General features: G+C 37.7%; 1 protein-coding gene across 1 annotated transcript in view; it reads left to right on the top strand.

Annotated features, from left to right (window-relative positions):
- Positions 1-12,915, top strand: part of LANCL3 (LanC like 3) — a 105,002-nt gene extending 92,087 nt beyond the window's left edge. Inside the window, exon 5 of the mRNA XM_043991162.1 lies at positions 6,039-12,915. Within this exon, the coding sequence (XP_043847097.1) occupies positions 6,039-6,198 (160 nt within the window). The 3' untranslated portion in view covers positions 6,199-12,915. The remainder of the gene's footprint in view (positions 1-6,038) is intronic.
- The last annotated feature ends 431 nt before the right edge of the window (positions 12,916-13,346 follow it).

The raw sequence follows: 13,346 nt of genomic DNA, 5'->3' as shown, positions 1-13,346 counted from the left end.
GGTTTGCCATTTCCTTCTCTAGCTCATTTTATGGATGAGGAAACTGAGGCAAACAGGGTTAAGTAACTTGCCTAGCATCACACAACTAGTAAATATCTGAGGCCACATTTGAGCTCAGGTCTTCCTGATTCCAATCTCACAGTTCTATCCACTTGGCAACCTAGCTGCCCATATGCAGCAATAATAGCTAGCTTTTATGTAATATTTTAAGATTTGAAAATTATTTTTTCAAATATTATTTTATTTGATCCTTACAACAACCCTGGGAGATAGTTACTAATATTTCCATATTTTATACATAAGGAAACTGAGGCAGACATAGTTGTTTGAAGCTGGATTTGATTGAACTCAGCTTCCTGGATTCAGGTCCAGTGCTCCATGTATATAAGTGTATATATGCATATATGGGATATATGTGCATATACATGTATATAAGTATATAAATGTATTTATATTCATGGATATGGATCCACATTCATGTATAAACACATACACTCATATATGTATATATATGTTCATACATACATGTGTACAAATAAACATGAAGAATACACATGGAGAGAAATGCAAATAAAACATATCTGCAAGCAAGATGCATGGATAGAGGTACACAGACTAAGGATCACATGTGACCAAGCCACACACAAGCATATGGAGTAATAAGTGAAGCCCCTATCACTGCAGAGCCACCAAGGTCTTAAGGTAATGTTAGATGGGGTATTCAGCGAGGACTAGCACCTGTGGTATGAGGGCTTGCTGAGTCCTTTTCAGGGCTGTTCATCCACCTTTGGTGTCTACTTCATTCACTCATCCCTTACCTGTGACTCCAAGAAGCTGTAAAGTGTGCAGAGATCATATCCTGGTAAAAACTGTCTCAGCAGATGACCTAAACAAGGTTGAGGATGACTGGCAGGCCTCAAACCCATTGGCAAGTTAGGGGATGTCTACCCCACAAGCATGGGAAGATTTCCCCCAGCAGAATGGGAAGATAAGAACAATTTGTTCCACCAGCCATGAAGGCAGCTGAAGCAGGCACTGTGGGGTGTTTAGAGCTTTCTCAGACATCAAAGATACCAAGGTCACCTACTGAATCCTGGACCATTGCCAATCATCTTGACTTTTGTCCTGAGTTGATGACTCAGGAAGAGTAAGGCTGACAACTTTGTGCAACTCTGCCCCACTAAAATTCATGGGCAAATCAGAACATCACCCCATGATGTCATTGGTCCTCTTTGAAATGAAGGACAAATAACACACTTCTGCTTCTGCTCTTTGCTAACCTCTTACCAGATCTGCTTTCTGCTCATCTTGCGTGGTGTGCCATCACCGGCAGATATGGAGTCTTTACTAAGTGTTGCTTAATGCTAGTCTTGGGTGGCCACTGCTTGCCATTGTTTTGCTAGTCCTGTGGGTGCTTTCAGGTCTAGCTCCACTGAACCTGCGGTTGTACTATAGAGATTTGCTCTACTTCCAGTTTCTTCCTTCAGCTGAATTCTGCAGCAGGGATGCTACCTTTTCCTTAGAGGAAGAATGGACGCTGCCATTGTTCTTTTAGCTTCAAATCCAGAGGATTTTCTGCCATCCCTCCTTTAGAAACAGCAGAAATCCTGCACAATTTGTCACTGAACTAGGGCTCTCCCATAAGGGTCTGTTTATTTCTTTGAGCCTTGGCGAGAGGCAGTCTCTTGCTTCAGGTGCCATGCTCTGTGGAACACAGAACCAGGGCCTTTCTAGGTATCTAGTGACTCCAGGCTTGTGTTATTTGGTCATTTTTCAGTTGTGTTCAACTCTTCATGACCCAATTTGGGGTTTTCTTGGCAAAGATACAGAAGTCATTTGCCATTTCCTTCTCTAGCTCATTTTACACATAAGGACACTGAGGTAAATGGGGTTAAGTGACTTGTCCAGGGTCACAAAGCTAGTAAGTGTCTGAAGCTAGATATGAACTCTGGAAGATGTCTTCCTGACTTTAGGCCCAGCACTCTATCCACTTCACCACCACCTAGCTGCCTTATTGAAATCTATTTACTAGTCACCAACAGGAGACAATGTCTGACTTAAGAGCCAGAAAGTCTTTTTAATTCCCTATTTAACTTTTCAATTGTTAACTGCTCCCAGTTAACTATTTAGTTGCAACTATTTAGTTGCTACGTTTAGAGGGGAAATAAGGAAGGGCAGGATTTAGGGCTGGCCAGTGGTTTCTTAACCTTGAACTCTCTTTCCCATGCAAATATGTGGAAGGGCAAAAGGGACAGGAACAGACTAAGTTCATGGGGTAAAGACATTGTCTGCCCTCCTCCCCGACCTTGCTGCTTTCTGGTTTTTCACATGTATATTTAGTCAGCTTTGAGCTGTAAGCAAAGGGAAAGCAGTCAATGGAAGGGGAGAAATTGAAGATGCAAGAAAAGCAGAGAATAATTCATGGAGCAAAGCACTTATGAAAATGGAAGAGGAAAGTTATCAAATGCACAGATGGGGGAGTTAGCCTTCCTCTGAGACAGAATGGACTGAGGAGGTGAAGATAAGAAATTGTGTACTTTCGTGCAGTATTATCTGATACATAAAATAAATATATTTGCCTAATGGACTCAATAGGATAAATAATGGTCTAAACTGACATGGATTTTTGTGCTGGTTCCATTTCATCACTTTTCTGTATTTTTGGTCCTTCATCAGGATAAAGGAAATACTTCTTGGAATGATTTGTTATGTATGTGCTTCTCAAGATTGTCACAGGTATCGAGGAAAAATTATCTATGATCTTTTTCTTTTATCCTTCTTAGATGAAAATTCTTCCTTTAAAAACAGAATATTAAGAGGCAGCTAGGTGGCACAGTGGATAGAACACCAGCCCTGGAGTCAGGAGTACCTGAGTTCAAATCCAGCCTCAGACACTTAATACTTACTAGCTGTGTGACCCTGGGCAAGTCACTTAACCTCAATTGCCTCACCAAAAAAACAAAAACAAAAACAAAAACATCACAGCATTATTATGAAACTCAATAATCCAGCAAAATTTATTGTGGCACATGCAAAATAACAAACAACTGATATGAAATAGATTCAGAAAGAATCCCATTTTCTCTTCTGAAATTACTGGAAACAGCTTGTCTATTCACTTTAAGTAGCCTTCATGGAAGCCCAAATGCTTTAACAAGATAGAATAGTTAATGAATCTCATATACCCCCTTATGAAGCTGTTAAACAACATGACATTTGAACAGCTGCTGTTTAAATGGAAAATAGTTCCCATAATCTCTTAGTATCCAATACATTGATTGCCTTTCCCCCCCTTTTTTATAGAGAGCAAAGTGGTCCAGGAAATCAACAACAACAACAAAAAGCATTAAGTTACTGAATCACTTATGATTATATCTCCATCATGGAACATTTTCACACAATTTTTTTTCCTTAAAAAAAATCAAAATCCAGATTATCTGGCTTTGGTGTTGGTGTTTGATGCCATCAAAGTGTAGCGAGGTAGCACAGTGGATAGAGCACGGGGTCATGGAGTCAGAAAGACCTGAATTCAAATGTGGCCTAAGACACTGAAGTGTGACCTTGGGCAAATCACTTAACTTCATTTGCCTCAGTTTTCTCATTTGAGCTAGAGAGAGAAATGGCAAACCACTCTCTCATCTTTGCCAAGAAAACCCCAAATAGGGTCACAAAGAGTTGGACATGACTGAAATGACTCAATAACAACAAAATTTGATGCCATAAATAAGCCACAACATTTGCCTTCTTTTAAAGGGCATGCATCTCTATCTATTGAAGAATAGAACCTACACTACAATCTGGAACATTTTCTCATTACTGGGACTCCCTGTCAACTACAAAGGAAGTCTAGGCCAATGATAACTGTCCCCAGGGGAACATAACAAATTTGTTTTTAGAGAAACTTTTCTTTCTTTATTTTCTTTAAATTTAAAAAAATAAACATTTTGATTTACAGTTTTGAGTTCCAATTTTTATCCCTCCTTTCCTCCCTCACCTACCCCTCCCTGAGTCAGTAGGCAATCATATATGGGTTACATATGTGCAATTCTGTAAAACATGACCATATTATTTATTTTGTACAAGAAACCTTGAATAAAAGAAAAAAATGAAAGAAAGTAAAAAATAGCATGCTTTAGTCTGTTTTCAAACAATATTATTTTAAAGAAACTTTTGTAATATTCACTTCTACTGGGGGGAACAAAACTATGGCTACTTATTTTCTCTTCTTGTTTCAATTGTGGAGAGAAGAGTCCTCATGGAATGCCAAACAGCCTTGCTTTGTAAGCCCAAAAATTACTTTGAATTTTCTTGACAAAATTGTAGTTCGTCATAAAACATATCAGCAGTTATTAAATTATTAGACAGAGGAATGAGTGCTGGATTTCAAGACACAGGACCTGGGTTCATATCCCAGTTCTGCTACTTATTCCCTGAGTGACTTTGGGCAAGTCACTTTTGGGGGCCTAAGTTTTCTCAAAAGTAAAATGAAGGGATTGGACTTGATCATCTCTGGGGTCATTTCTGCCTCTAAATCTTTAGTGATCTGGAACTTCTTTTTTTAAAAATAAAATTTTGTTGATATGTTTTGTTTCTACATTGCCTAAATTTCTCCTTGTATCCTTTCCCTTTCTTTTTCCGAGAGAGACAGACAGACAGAGACAGAGAAAGACAGACAGAGACAGAGAAGCAGGGAAAGACAGAGAGAGAGAGAGAGAGAGAGAGAGAGAGAGAGAGAGAGAGAGAGAGAGAGAGAGAGAGAGAGGAGGGAGGGAGGAACAACAAAGGAAACAAATATATATTTGAGGAAAAGGGAGAGAAGGAAGAAGAGAAAAAAATCAGCAAGACTGATCCATGCATTGAAAAAAACCTAGCGATGTGTAAAATATTCCACACCTGTGGACTCCCACCTTTCAAAGAGGAGTAGGGGGCGGTTTCTTCTCATATCTCTTCTTGAGTCCATGCTTGCTCTCCACAACATTCATTTCCAATTTTTTTATTGTAGTTGGTTATTCTTTTCATTTACATTGTTATAATAATTGTGAATATTATTTTCCTGACTCTGCATCAGTTTGTGTAATGCTTTCTATGGTTCTTTTTATTCATATTTGTACAGTAAGATTCCACTATATTCATATATTGTTTAGCATTTCCCCAAACAATGGGCATCTATTTGGTTTCTATTTCTTTACTACCAAAAAAATGTTGCAATAAATATTTTGGTGTATATAGGGTTTTTCTTTTTTAATTAATGACCTCCTTAGGTAATCTCTTGGTCAAAAGGGTTGGACAGATCATCACCATCATCACCACAACCAACAACGACAACATTTAGCAAATATCCTTAGAAACAGGCAAAATCTTGGTTGTCCTAAGGCTTATATCCTATACTTACTATCATTTGTTATTTTTACCGAATAAATATGTTTGCCTGAAGCCTATATTTATATGATTGTCTTGGGCTCTCTGAAGAAATGATTTCACAATTAAGTTTAAACCCCAAAATATTAAATTCCCTGCAACTTCATAGTATTTCATTTCCTGATCCCTTTCCTTATTATTATAATAGCTAGCATTTATGTAGCACTTAAAGATTTGAAATGTTCTTTACAAATATCTCATTTGGTACAATAACCCCAAGAGGGCGACGTTATTATCCACAGGTAATAGATGAGGAACCTGGGGTTAGGAGAGACTTGCCCCAGGATTACACAACTAATACTTGTCTGAAGCTGGGTTTGAACTCTGGTCTTTCAGACTCCAGGTCCAGTACTATATCCACGGAATCACTTGTTTCAGTCATTTTATCTGCACAATTCCAATTCTATTTTTTTTTCTAAGTTGAAGCAAAGGTAATGGTGTCAAACCCTGATTTTATAAGAAAAAACAGCTTCTTCATCTCTATGGAAAGGAAATAATCAAACTGGAACTCACTGGATGTTACACCGAGTGGGTAGATGAAACAGATAACTCAAAGGCTTATAATGTGGAAATTATCATTAGCAAACTATCGGTGCTTTCTTGTTTTCTTTCTCTCTCAGGTTTGCAGAGTTCTTGTTTACAGAAGAGTTCAAAGCAGGTTCCCGTGTACTGGAAAGCATCTACAGTCTGTATGAAGGCTTTTCGGGAACTGTGTGTTTCCTGATTGACTTGCTGCAGCCTGGTGAGGCTGAATTCCCTCTCTTCAGTGTGTTTGTTTAGAAGATGACAGTCACCGGTGCAGCCATGCAAAGGCATCTGGGATTTTCCTTTAACAAACAAGGAAGGCAATTTATACATAAGCCAGACATAGCGGTATCACTACCACTAGCCTTAACATTGCTGGGGTGGGGGGTGGGGGCAGAAGTGGGAGGGAGAGAGGCATGTTGGGGGTTCAGAAAATGGCAAATGATTCTAGACTTGAGAGGGAAACATGTATCTTTTTTAAAAAATTACATTTCTTAAAAGCTTAGAAGTTTCTCTGTTTTAAGGAACAAAGACCAGAGGTGAGGAAAAGGGAAAGAAACATGAATTAGTTTTCAGTTGGTAGTGTAGGAAAAATGATTATGGAAGATGAAAATATAAAAAAACATGGATGCTGTGGAGATGGAAAGAGAACTAAACTAAGCTCCCTACCCTTAAATTCAAGAACAAGAACAAAGACAATCAAAGACTTCTAGAGCTGAAAACTTTGAAAAGGGTTAATGCTTTCTGATGGGTGAAAAGACAAAATCTTGTTTTAAGTCTTGTGATCTATATTTATGGAAAGGTTATTTTTATGGGATAGATAAGTTTACCCAGAGCCTGAATTTATGCCATTGTCTCAGGCACTTTGAAGAAACTATTTCACAATTAATTCTAAACCCAGAGATGTTAAGTTCCCTCCAACCTCATAGCTATCTTTCCTCTATCCCTTTCCCTTTCAATTAAAATAAATAGAAATGCACATAAAATGCTTTAGCCTAGCAAATGTAGCAAATGTCACCGTCAAGTACTTTTCTCTGTTTTGATGTGTTAACTGAATTGTCTAGTAATTGAATTTTATTTCAACTAACATTTGTGAAGCTTCTACTCTGTGCAAGGCACCATGCTAGGTGTTAGAATGCAAAGATAAAAAAAAGAAAAACCTCAGTCCCTGTCCTCAGGAATTTACAGTCTAGTACAGGGGATGGAAACTGTACACAGTAACTATAATGCAAATGAAACTATCAGTAACTACACTGAGGAAATCCAGCAGGATGAAGTGAGAGATTAGAAGAGGCAAGGATTATTTCTAGCTCAGAGAATCAAGAACAAGGTGGCATCTGAGGTGACCTTTGAAAGAGAAGGATTCCAGGGGGTGATTATATGGATTAATTTGCAGGGACAATGATGTGGACATGAAGCATAGGAATTATTTTTTAAAGAATGTTTTAAAGAATGTAATGTCTTTTAGGGTATTAGCTGAATTTTAAAACTACTGGTCAATCCCCCCCTACCTCAATACTGAGGTAATCAACTACAGGATCATATTTTTGTCAGTTTCTGCTAGGATACTGCTGGCCCAATATCTTGGTCAGAGACCAAAAGGGATTTCACATGGCCAACCTGGATAAAACATTGCTCTCGGTAAAATTAATAGTTTAGACTGTTTCACTTCTCTCCCCAGGCATCTATTCAATAGGTGAATTGCTTCAGAGCTTTAAAGACAGGCTGTCAGAGAAATTTAAACCCTGCTGTGAATGGAGAGGAATCTTAAAACAGTTCTGGTACAGACCTGGTTGCAAAACACTGTAGGCTACTACAGGATTTTGAATGTGCCCATGTACTTTGTCATTTGTTTTTTTTTTAAAGCAAAAAAAAAAAAAATCTATCTTCTCTCCTTCCCACCTCCCTCTACCATCGTGAGGATGAGGGGGAATACAGAAAAACTCTTTCAAATATGCATAGTCAAGCAAAAAATAATCCTCAATTGGCTCTGTCCAATAAATGTCTCATTCTGTACCCTGAATCCACCACCTCTCTTTCAGGGGGCGACTAATGTGCTTTATTTTGGGTTCCCTAGAATTGTGGCTGGTCATTGCATTGGTCGGAGTCCTTAGATCCTTCAGAGTTGTTTGTCTTTGCAGTATTGTGTCATTGTATAAATTGTTTTTTTCCTTTTTCTATTTGCCTGTGTATGTACTTTTGTGATGATTGATTCTCTACAGTAAGATGGTGAGAACACTGGAAACACACCTATATTTTCAAGATTCTATACATTAGAAATTTATAATTGAGAGCATACTAAGTATAAGATTCAGTGTTATAGCACTAAGGGGAGATGCAAATGAATAAAATACTGAAATTGTGCAAATGGAGTTTATAAGATGTAGCATATGAAAGAAAGTCATTCATACAACCATTTGTCCCCAACTAATAGGTTAGCCTGAGCCTGGGACTTTAGCTTTAGTTCTAGAAGAGAGATGAGAGAACATGCAGTTCCTATCCCTCATTTTATAGATGACAAAACTGAGGCCTAGAAGCTTAATTGACTTGCCCAAGGCTATATAGGTACTAAGTATGAGGGATTCGAATCTATATGATCTGACTCCAGAACCAGGTCTCTTTCCAAGGTGCCGTGTTCTTTCCCTAAGAAATAGATGACTTTTGTCTTTACATCAAAGCCATGACTGGATGCACCCCCAGCAAACATTTGAGCAAAATTGTTTCATATAGTTACCCCTCCTGACAGGATATGCAGCATTTAGGCTCCTTACCTACTGGGAGGTGTTATTTCATTATCTAATCTTTTAGGTCAAAAGGGATCTTTACATTTCTCCAGAATTGGTTTCTTTTAGTGTTCTTTTCCTTTATGTTACTGTATTTATTTTGTATTTTGTTCCCTTGACTATTTAATTTTTAATAGAAAAAACTCTAAGCAAGTCTCATCTCTAATAACTTGTTCTCTATTATATTTTCAATATTTATTGCTCATTACTCATTATTTATTATTCATTACAAACCCCCCCTGAAATTTGTAATGTAGTTCTCTTGTCAATAATTCAATATTCATATTTATAAACACAGATCTATACACATTACCTCAAGCAGTGGTTTCAGTTTTGGGGAGTCAGGAAATAGTAATTCTTGGGCAGAACCTAAAACTTGTTATGCAGAAGGCTCTAGAACATTCAAATAGCATTCAATCAAAGCAAACTCTTTCTATAGTTTCTTTAACACTTAAAAAAAATTAATGAAAGCTACTCATAAGCTACCAGCTTGGAATTCTACATTATTTCATTTTCTATCTGTCTGACTACCCTCCTTCAAGATAAGGAACTAAGGTAAAAAAACAACAACAACAACAAAAAACTGAGGCAAGGTTATAAAATAACTTATCTTGTTGCCTTTACTTCAGTTCCAGGAATAAGAATGACAGAAAAACAATTCCTCTCTAAAGAATACTATTATTTATTTTCATGTAAATGGCTTTTCTTGGGGGAATAAAAGTGTGACTCTGGTGTGCCAAAGCATTTTTATGTATACCACTTCCATAAAAAATAATGATCCAAATGAATTGTGTTATTTTTCTTTGAAAAATTTCACTCATTTAGATTAGAATCATGAGTTTGCCAGGATCTCCTTTCCTTTTCAAGGAATAAACTCTTACCAGGTGGGGTGGGAGGAGTGGACTTGGAGTTAGATCACTGGGATTTGATCAATCACCCAACCTATGTGAGCTTGGCCAAATCACTTAACCTCTTTGGGTTTTTGTTTTCTCATCATTAAATCGAGTGTTTCTCTCTGTCTCTGTCTCTCTTTGTGTGTGTTTCTCTCTTTCTGTCTCTGTCTCTCTGTCTCTCTCTCTGTCTCTCAGGGTAGGAGAGGTTGGCCTAGATAAAGCCCATTCCAGCTTTAAATAAAAGCATGATCCCATGAAGCTTTGATTAACCTTCTACCCAAGAACATAAAAACATCCCATTTTAGAAAGTACAAAATGGATGATTTTAACATCGAAAAGCTTAGGCAAGGGGCATGAGCAAGTAAGCATAGGAAACAGGAACCAGGGAAAGAAGAACTGGAGACAGTAGATGATCCACTCTGCCTTTAAGGTGGAGGACAAGAAAAGAAACAATGAAAGAAAAGGTTTGAAGGTGGGTTGGTGCCAGATTATTTAAGGGCTTAAATGCCAGAAGTTTAAATTTCCTTTGCTCTTTGGCCAATGGGTCAAGAAAGAATGGTCTTTTTGGGCAAAGGAAGTTTCTGAGTAGAGGAGTGAGATATAATCAGAGCATGGTATTGGAAAATGATGAGACGGTGATGGGAAGAATGAACTGGGGAGGTCTCAGCTGGAAGCAGGAAAGCCAGTAGGGAGGTTATTATAATGTTCCAGGTGAGATGTTGACAAAGTTAGGAATTAGGGTGGTTACAGGGGGAGTAAAAAGGGGGGGTACAGTGGAGAGAAAGGATTTGACAACTGACTACATATAAAAGGTGAAGGATGGGGAAGAGTCAGAGATATCTCTGAGGTGGAAAACCTGTGTGACTCAGAGGACGGTACAGAAATAAGAAAATAAGAAAGCCAGGATGAAGGCCAAAGGGCAAAATGGGGCAGATTAATCCTAGGGACCTTTGATAAATTAAGCTTGGAAAATATTGCAATTTGACCAATCTTATTTTAATAACTGAAGACTTTGTCTTTTCTGTAACAGTGTGTCTTCTAGAACTATAAGACGTCTTTAGGAAGAAGTCTAATATTAGATTCAAGGAGTATAGTCATGAAAGATTTTAAAAGCTGATTTGTGAGGAATTTTGGAGAGGAATGAAATTGTATTTTGTATTCTACTGAGAGGGCAGTTAGCCTATTCTACGATTATATCTCTTTTCCCCAAATAAAGCTGTACATCATCCATTCTCCCACTTTAGTTTTATCCAGCATGTGCTGTACACTATTCAGTGCAGGGAAGGCTTGATTTATCTATTTCTAACATGGGTGGTTTAGTTTTGATTTTGGAAGAGGTTCATTTTGAATCCTATTAACTGGAACCTATTAGTGATCTCTATTAGGGCAATTTCTTGATCAAGTAAACAATCCATTGGGGTAACAATATCCCTTCCTGATATTCCCCATAATGCAGTTTAGTTATTAGTTCAATGGCATTTCTTAGTGCTACCTGAATTTGAGCTCTTTCCTTGACTCATCTCTTAATATTGCCTGCCCTAGAGCTCCCAGGGTTGGATCAGATGCATTTCTAATCATTTTGGTTTCTTTAGACAGCAAAATCACAACAGCTTTGAATGCACTTCATAGTAATCTATACTTATGATTTTTCATTGAAACCAAGTAAATGGATGTTGCAAACGGAAAAAAAATCCATCTAATTTTTGCTGTGTTTCTACAAGTTACAGAAATTAAAGCCATGTTTATTTAAGCTTTCAGATGCTTCTGCATGAAATGCCAGTTTCCTTAGTGTATGCAATGCTCCAAACATGGCACTGCTCTTGGGATTTAAAAGAATGTCCGAAAATGTGATGAAGTATCCCTTCCCACACCATTTTAGTTCATCCCTACTACCTTTCATTCATCCATAGAGGTTCTGTTTGTGCACAGTGTAAATATGATTTCCTTCCTTCACAGAGGATATTTGCATTAGGCAGAAATCATTCCTGCATAGACAGAGATCTGCTAAAATGCAAATATTTTTTTTTCCTTGGTAGCAAAGGATTCCATCTGCACCAGAACCTACCAGAAGGCAGCACACACATTCTGCAAAGTCATTCAATTCCATTCAGTTCAACAAGTATTTATTAAGCAAGGCACTGTACTGGACAATACTATCCCTTTTCCCACTGTGCCTGTGAAAGGGGATAGCAAAACACTTATTCACTGAATTTGGCTGCTGAGGCTAATTCAGGCCAGAAACTTGTCTGACATGTAATCAAAGCCTTTAATATGGCCCTGTATGGGGACCTGGGTTAGTTATCCAATTGTAAGTCTATACTACCCCCAAATAATTAGTTTACTGTTCAGATCTTTGCTTCCCCTTGGTGAACTGATCCAAATGAGTTAGTAAGTTTTAAATGGACAAAGAAGCATCAAAACAGAAAAAGTAAAAGGAACCATGAAAAATATGGCTCACTGTGGAGAGAAACCCACTTTGTATGCCAGAGTTCCCAGGGTGCTCCTGTCATCTATTTGCTTATTTGTTGTATTTAATGATTCATTCCCCACCTGTTTGCAAAGAATTTGAGCGATCAGAGCAAGAATGTATCAGGACAATTTAAACAAAACAACAGAATTCAAAACCATTAATAAAAAAGTAGAGAAGAAGATAATTTGGGCAATTGGGAAATTAATTTCTTCAGTGGAATGGTGAGATTAATTCTCACTTTCCTCACAGTTTAGAGAAATAGGGAAATGTCTCATTGTCTGATTAAAGAAATCCAGTATTTTTTTTCAGTTCTTAGAATCAAGGTTAGAATTGACAGTGAGTATATATATCCCCATGCTTACTGACCATATTTAATGCCAGCAATAATTTCAATTCATTTGTGTGCATACTTCTTGTTTCTACAGTGGATAACTTTTGTAGTTAATTAATTCTTTTCTCATAGAATATAAACACCTTTGAGGGCAAGAAATGTTTTCATTATTTTGGTCATTCTCTTGCTAGTAGGAATAGGTAGGTGCCTAATGCATAGGGTTTGTTGTTTTTTGTTCCTTTTGAAATCTTTGGTTCTCATATTTGATATGGATTGTTCAAATTTTTGGTTAGTCATGTCTTTTATCTGTTGAATGATAATCCCTTCTCTTTAGAATCACATCTCCTAGATTGCTTCCTATCAGTTCTTTAGTAGCTATAGTGCTGACCCAATCTGGATATGGTTTTGCATCCTTAGTGAAGCTAGGTGGCACAGGCACTACCAGACCTGGAGTTAGGAAAACTCATCTTTGTGAGTTCAAATCTACCCTCAGATACTTAATCACTGTGTGACCCTGGGCAAGTCAGTTAACCCTATTTTCCTCAGTTCCTCATTTTTTGTTAAATGAGGAGATGGCAAACCACTCCAGTATCTTTGGGAAGAAAACTACAAATGGGGTCACAAAGAGTCAGACATGACTGAACAAGGCAAGAAATAAAGGAGTAGGGGCAGCTAGGTGGCACGGTGGATAGAGCACTGGCCCTGGATTCAGAAGGACCTGAGTTCAAATCTGACCTCAGACACTTTACACTTGCTGACTATGTAACCCTGGGCAAGTCACTTAACCCCAATTGCCTCACCAAAAGGAAAGAAAGAAAGAAAGAAAGAAAGAAAGAAAGAAAGAAAGAAAGAAAGAAAGAAAGAAAGAAAGAAAGAAAGAAAGAAAGAAAGAAAGGAAGAAAGAAAGAAAGAAAGAAAGAAAGAAA

The sequence above is a fragment of the Dromiciops gliroides genome, chromosome 3 (genome assembly GCF_019393635.1).
Source record: "Dromiciops gliroides isolate mDroGli1 chromosome 3, mDroGli1.pri, whole genome shotgun sequence".
NCBI classification, from domain to species: domain Eukaryota; kingdom Metazoa; phylum Chordata; class Mammalia; order Microbiotheria; family Microbiotheriidae; genus Dromiciops; species Dromiciops gliroides.
The sequence above is the reverse complement of the archived record's forward strand: the minus strand, read 5'-3'. Positions and strand labels throughout refer to the sequence as shown.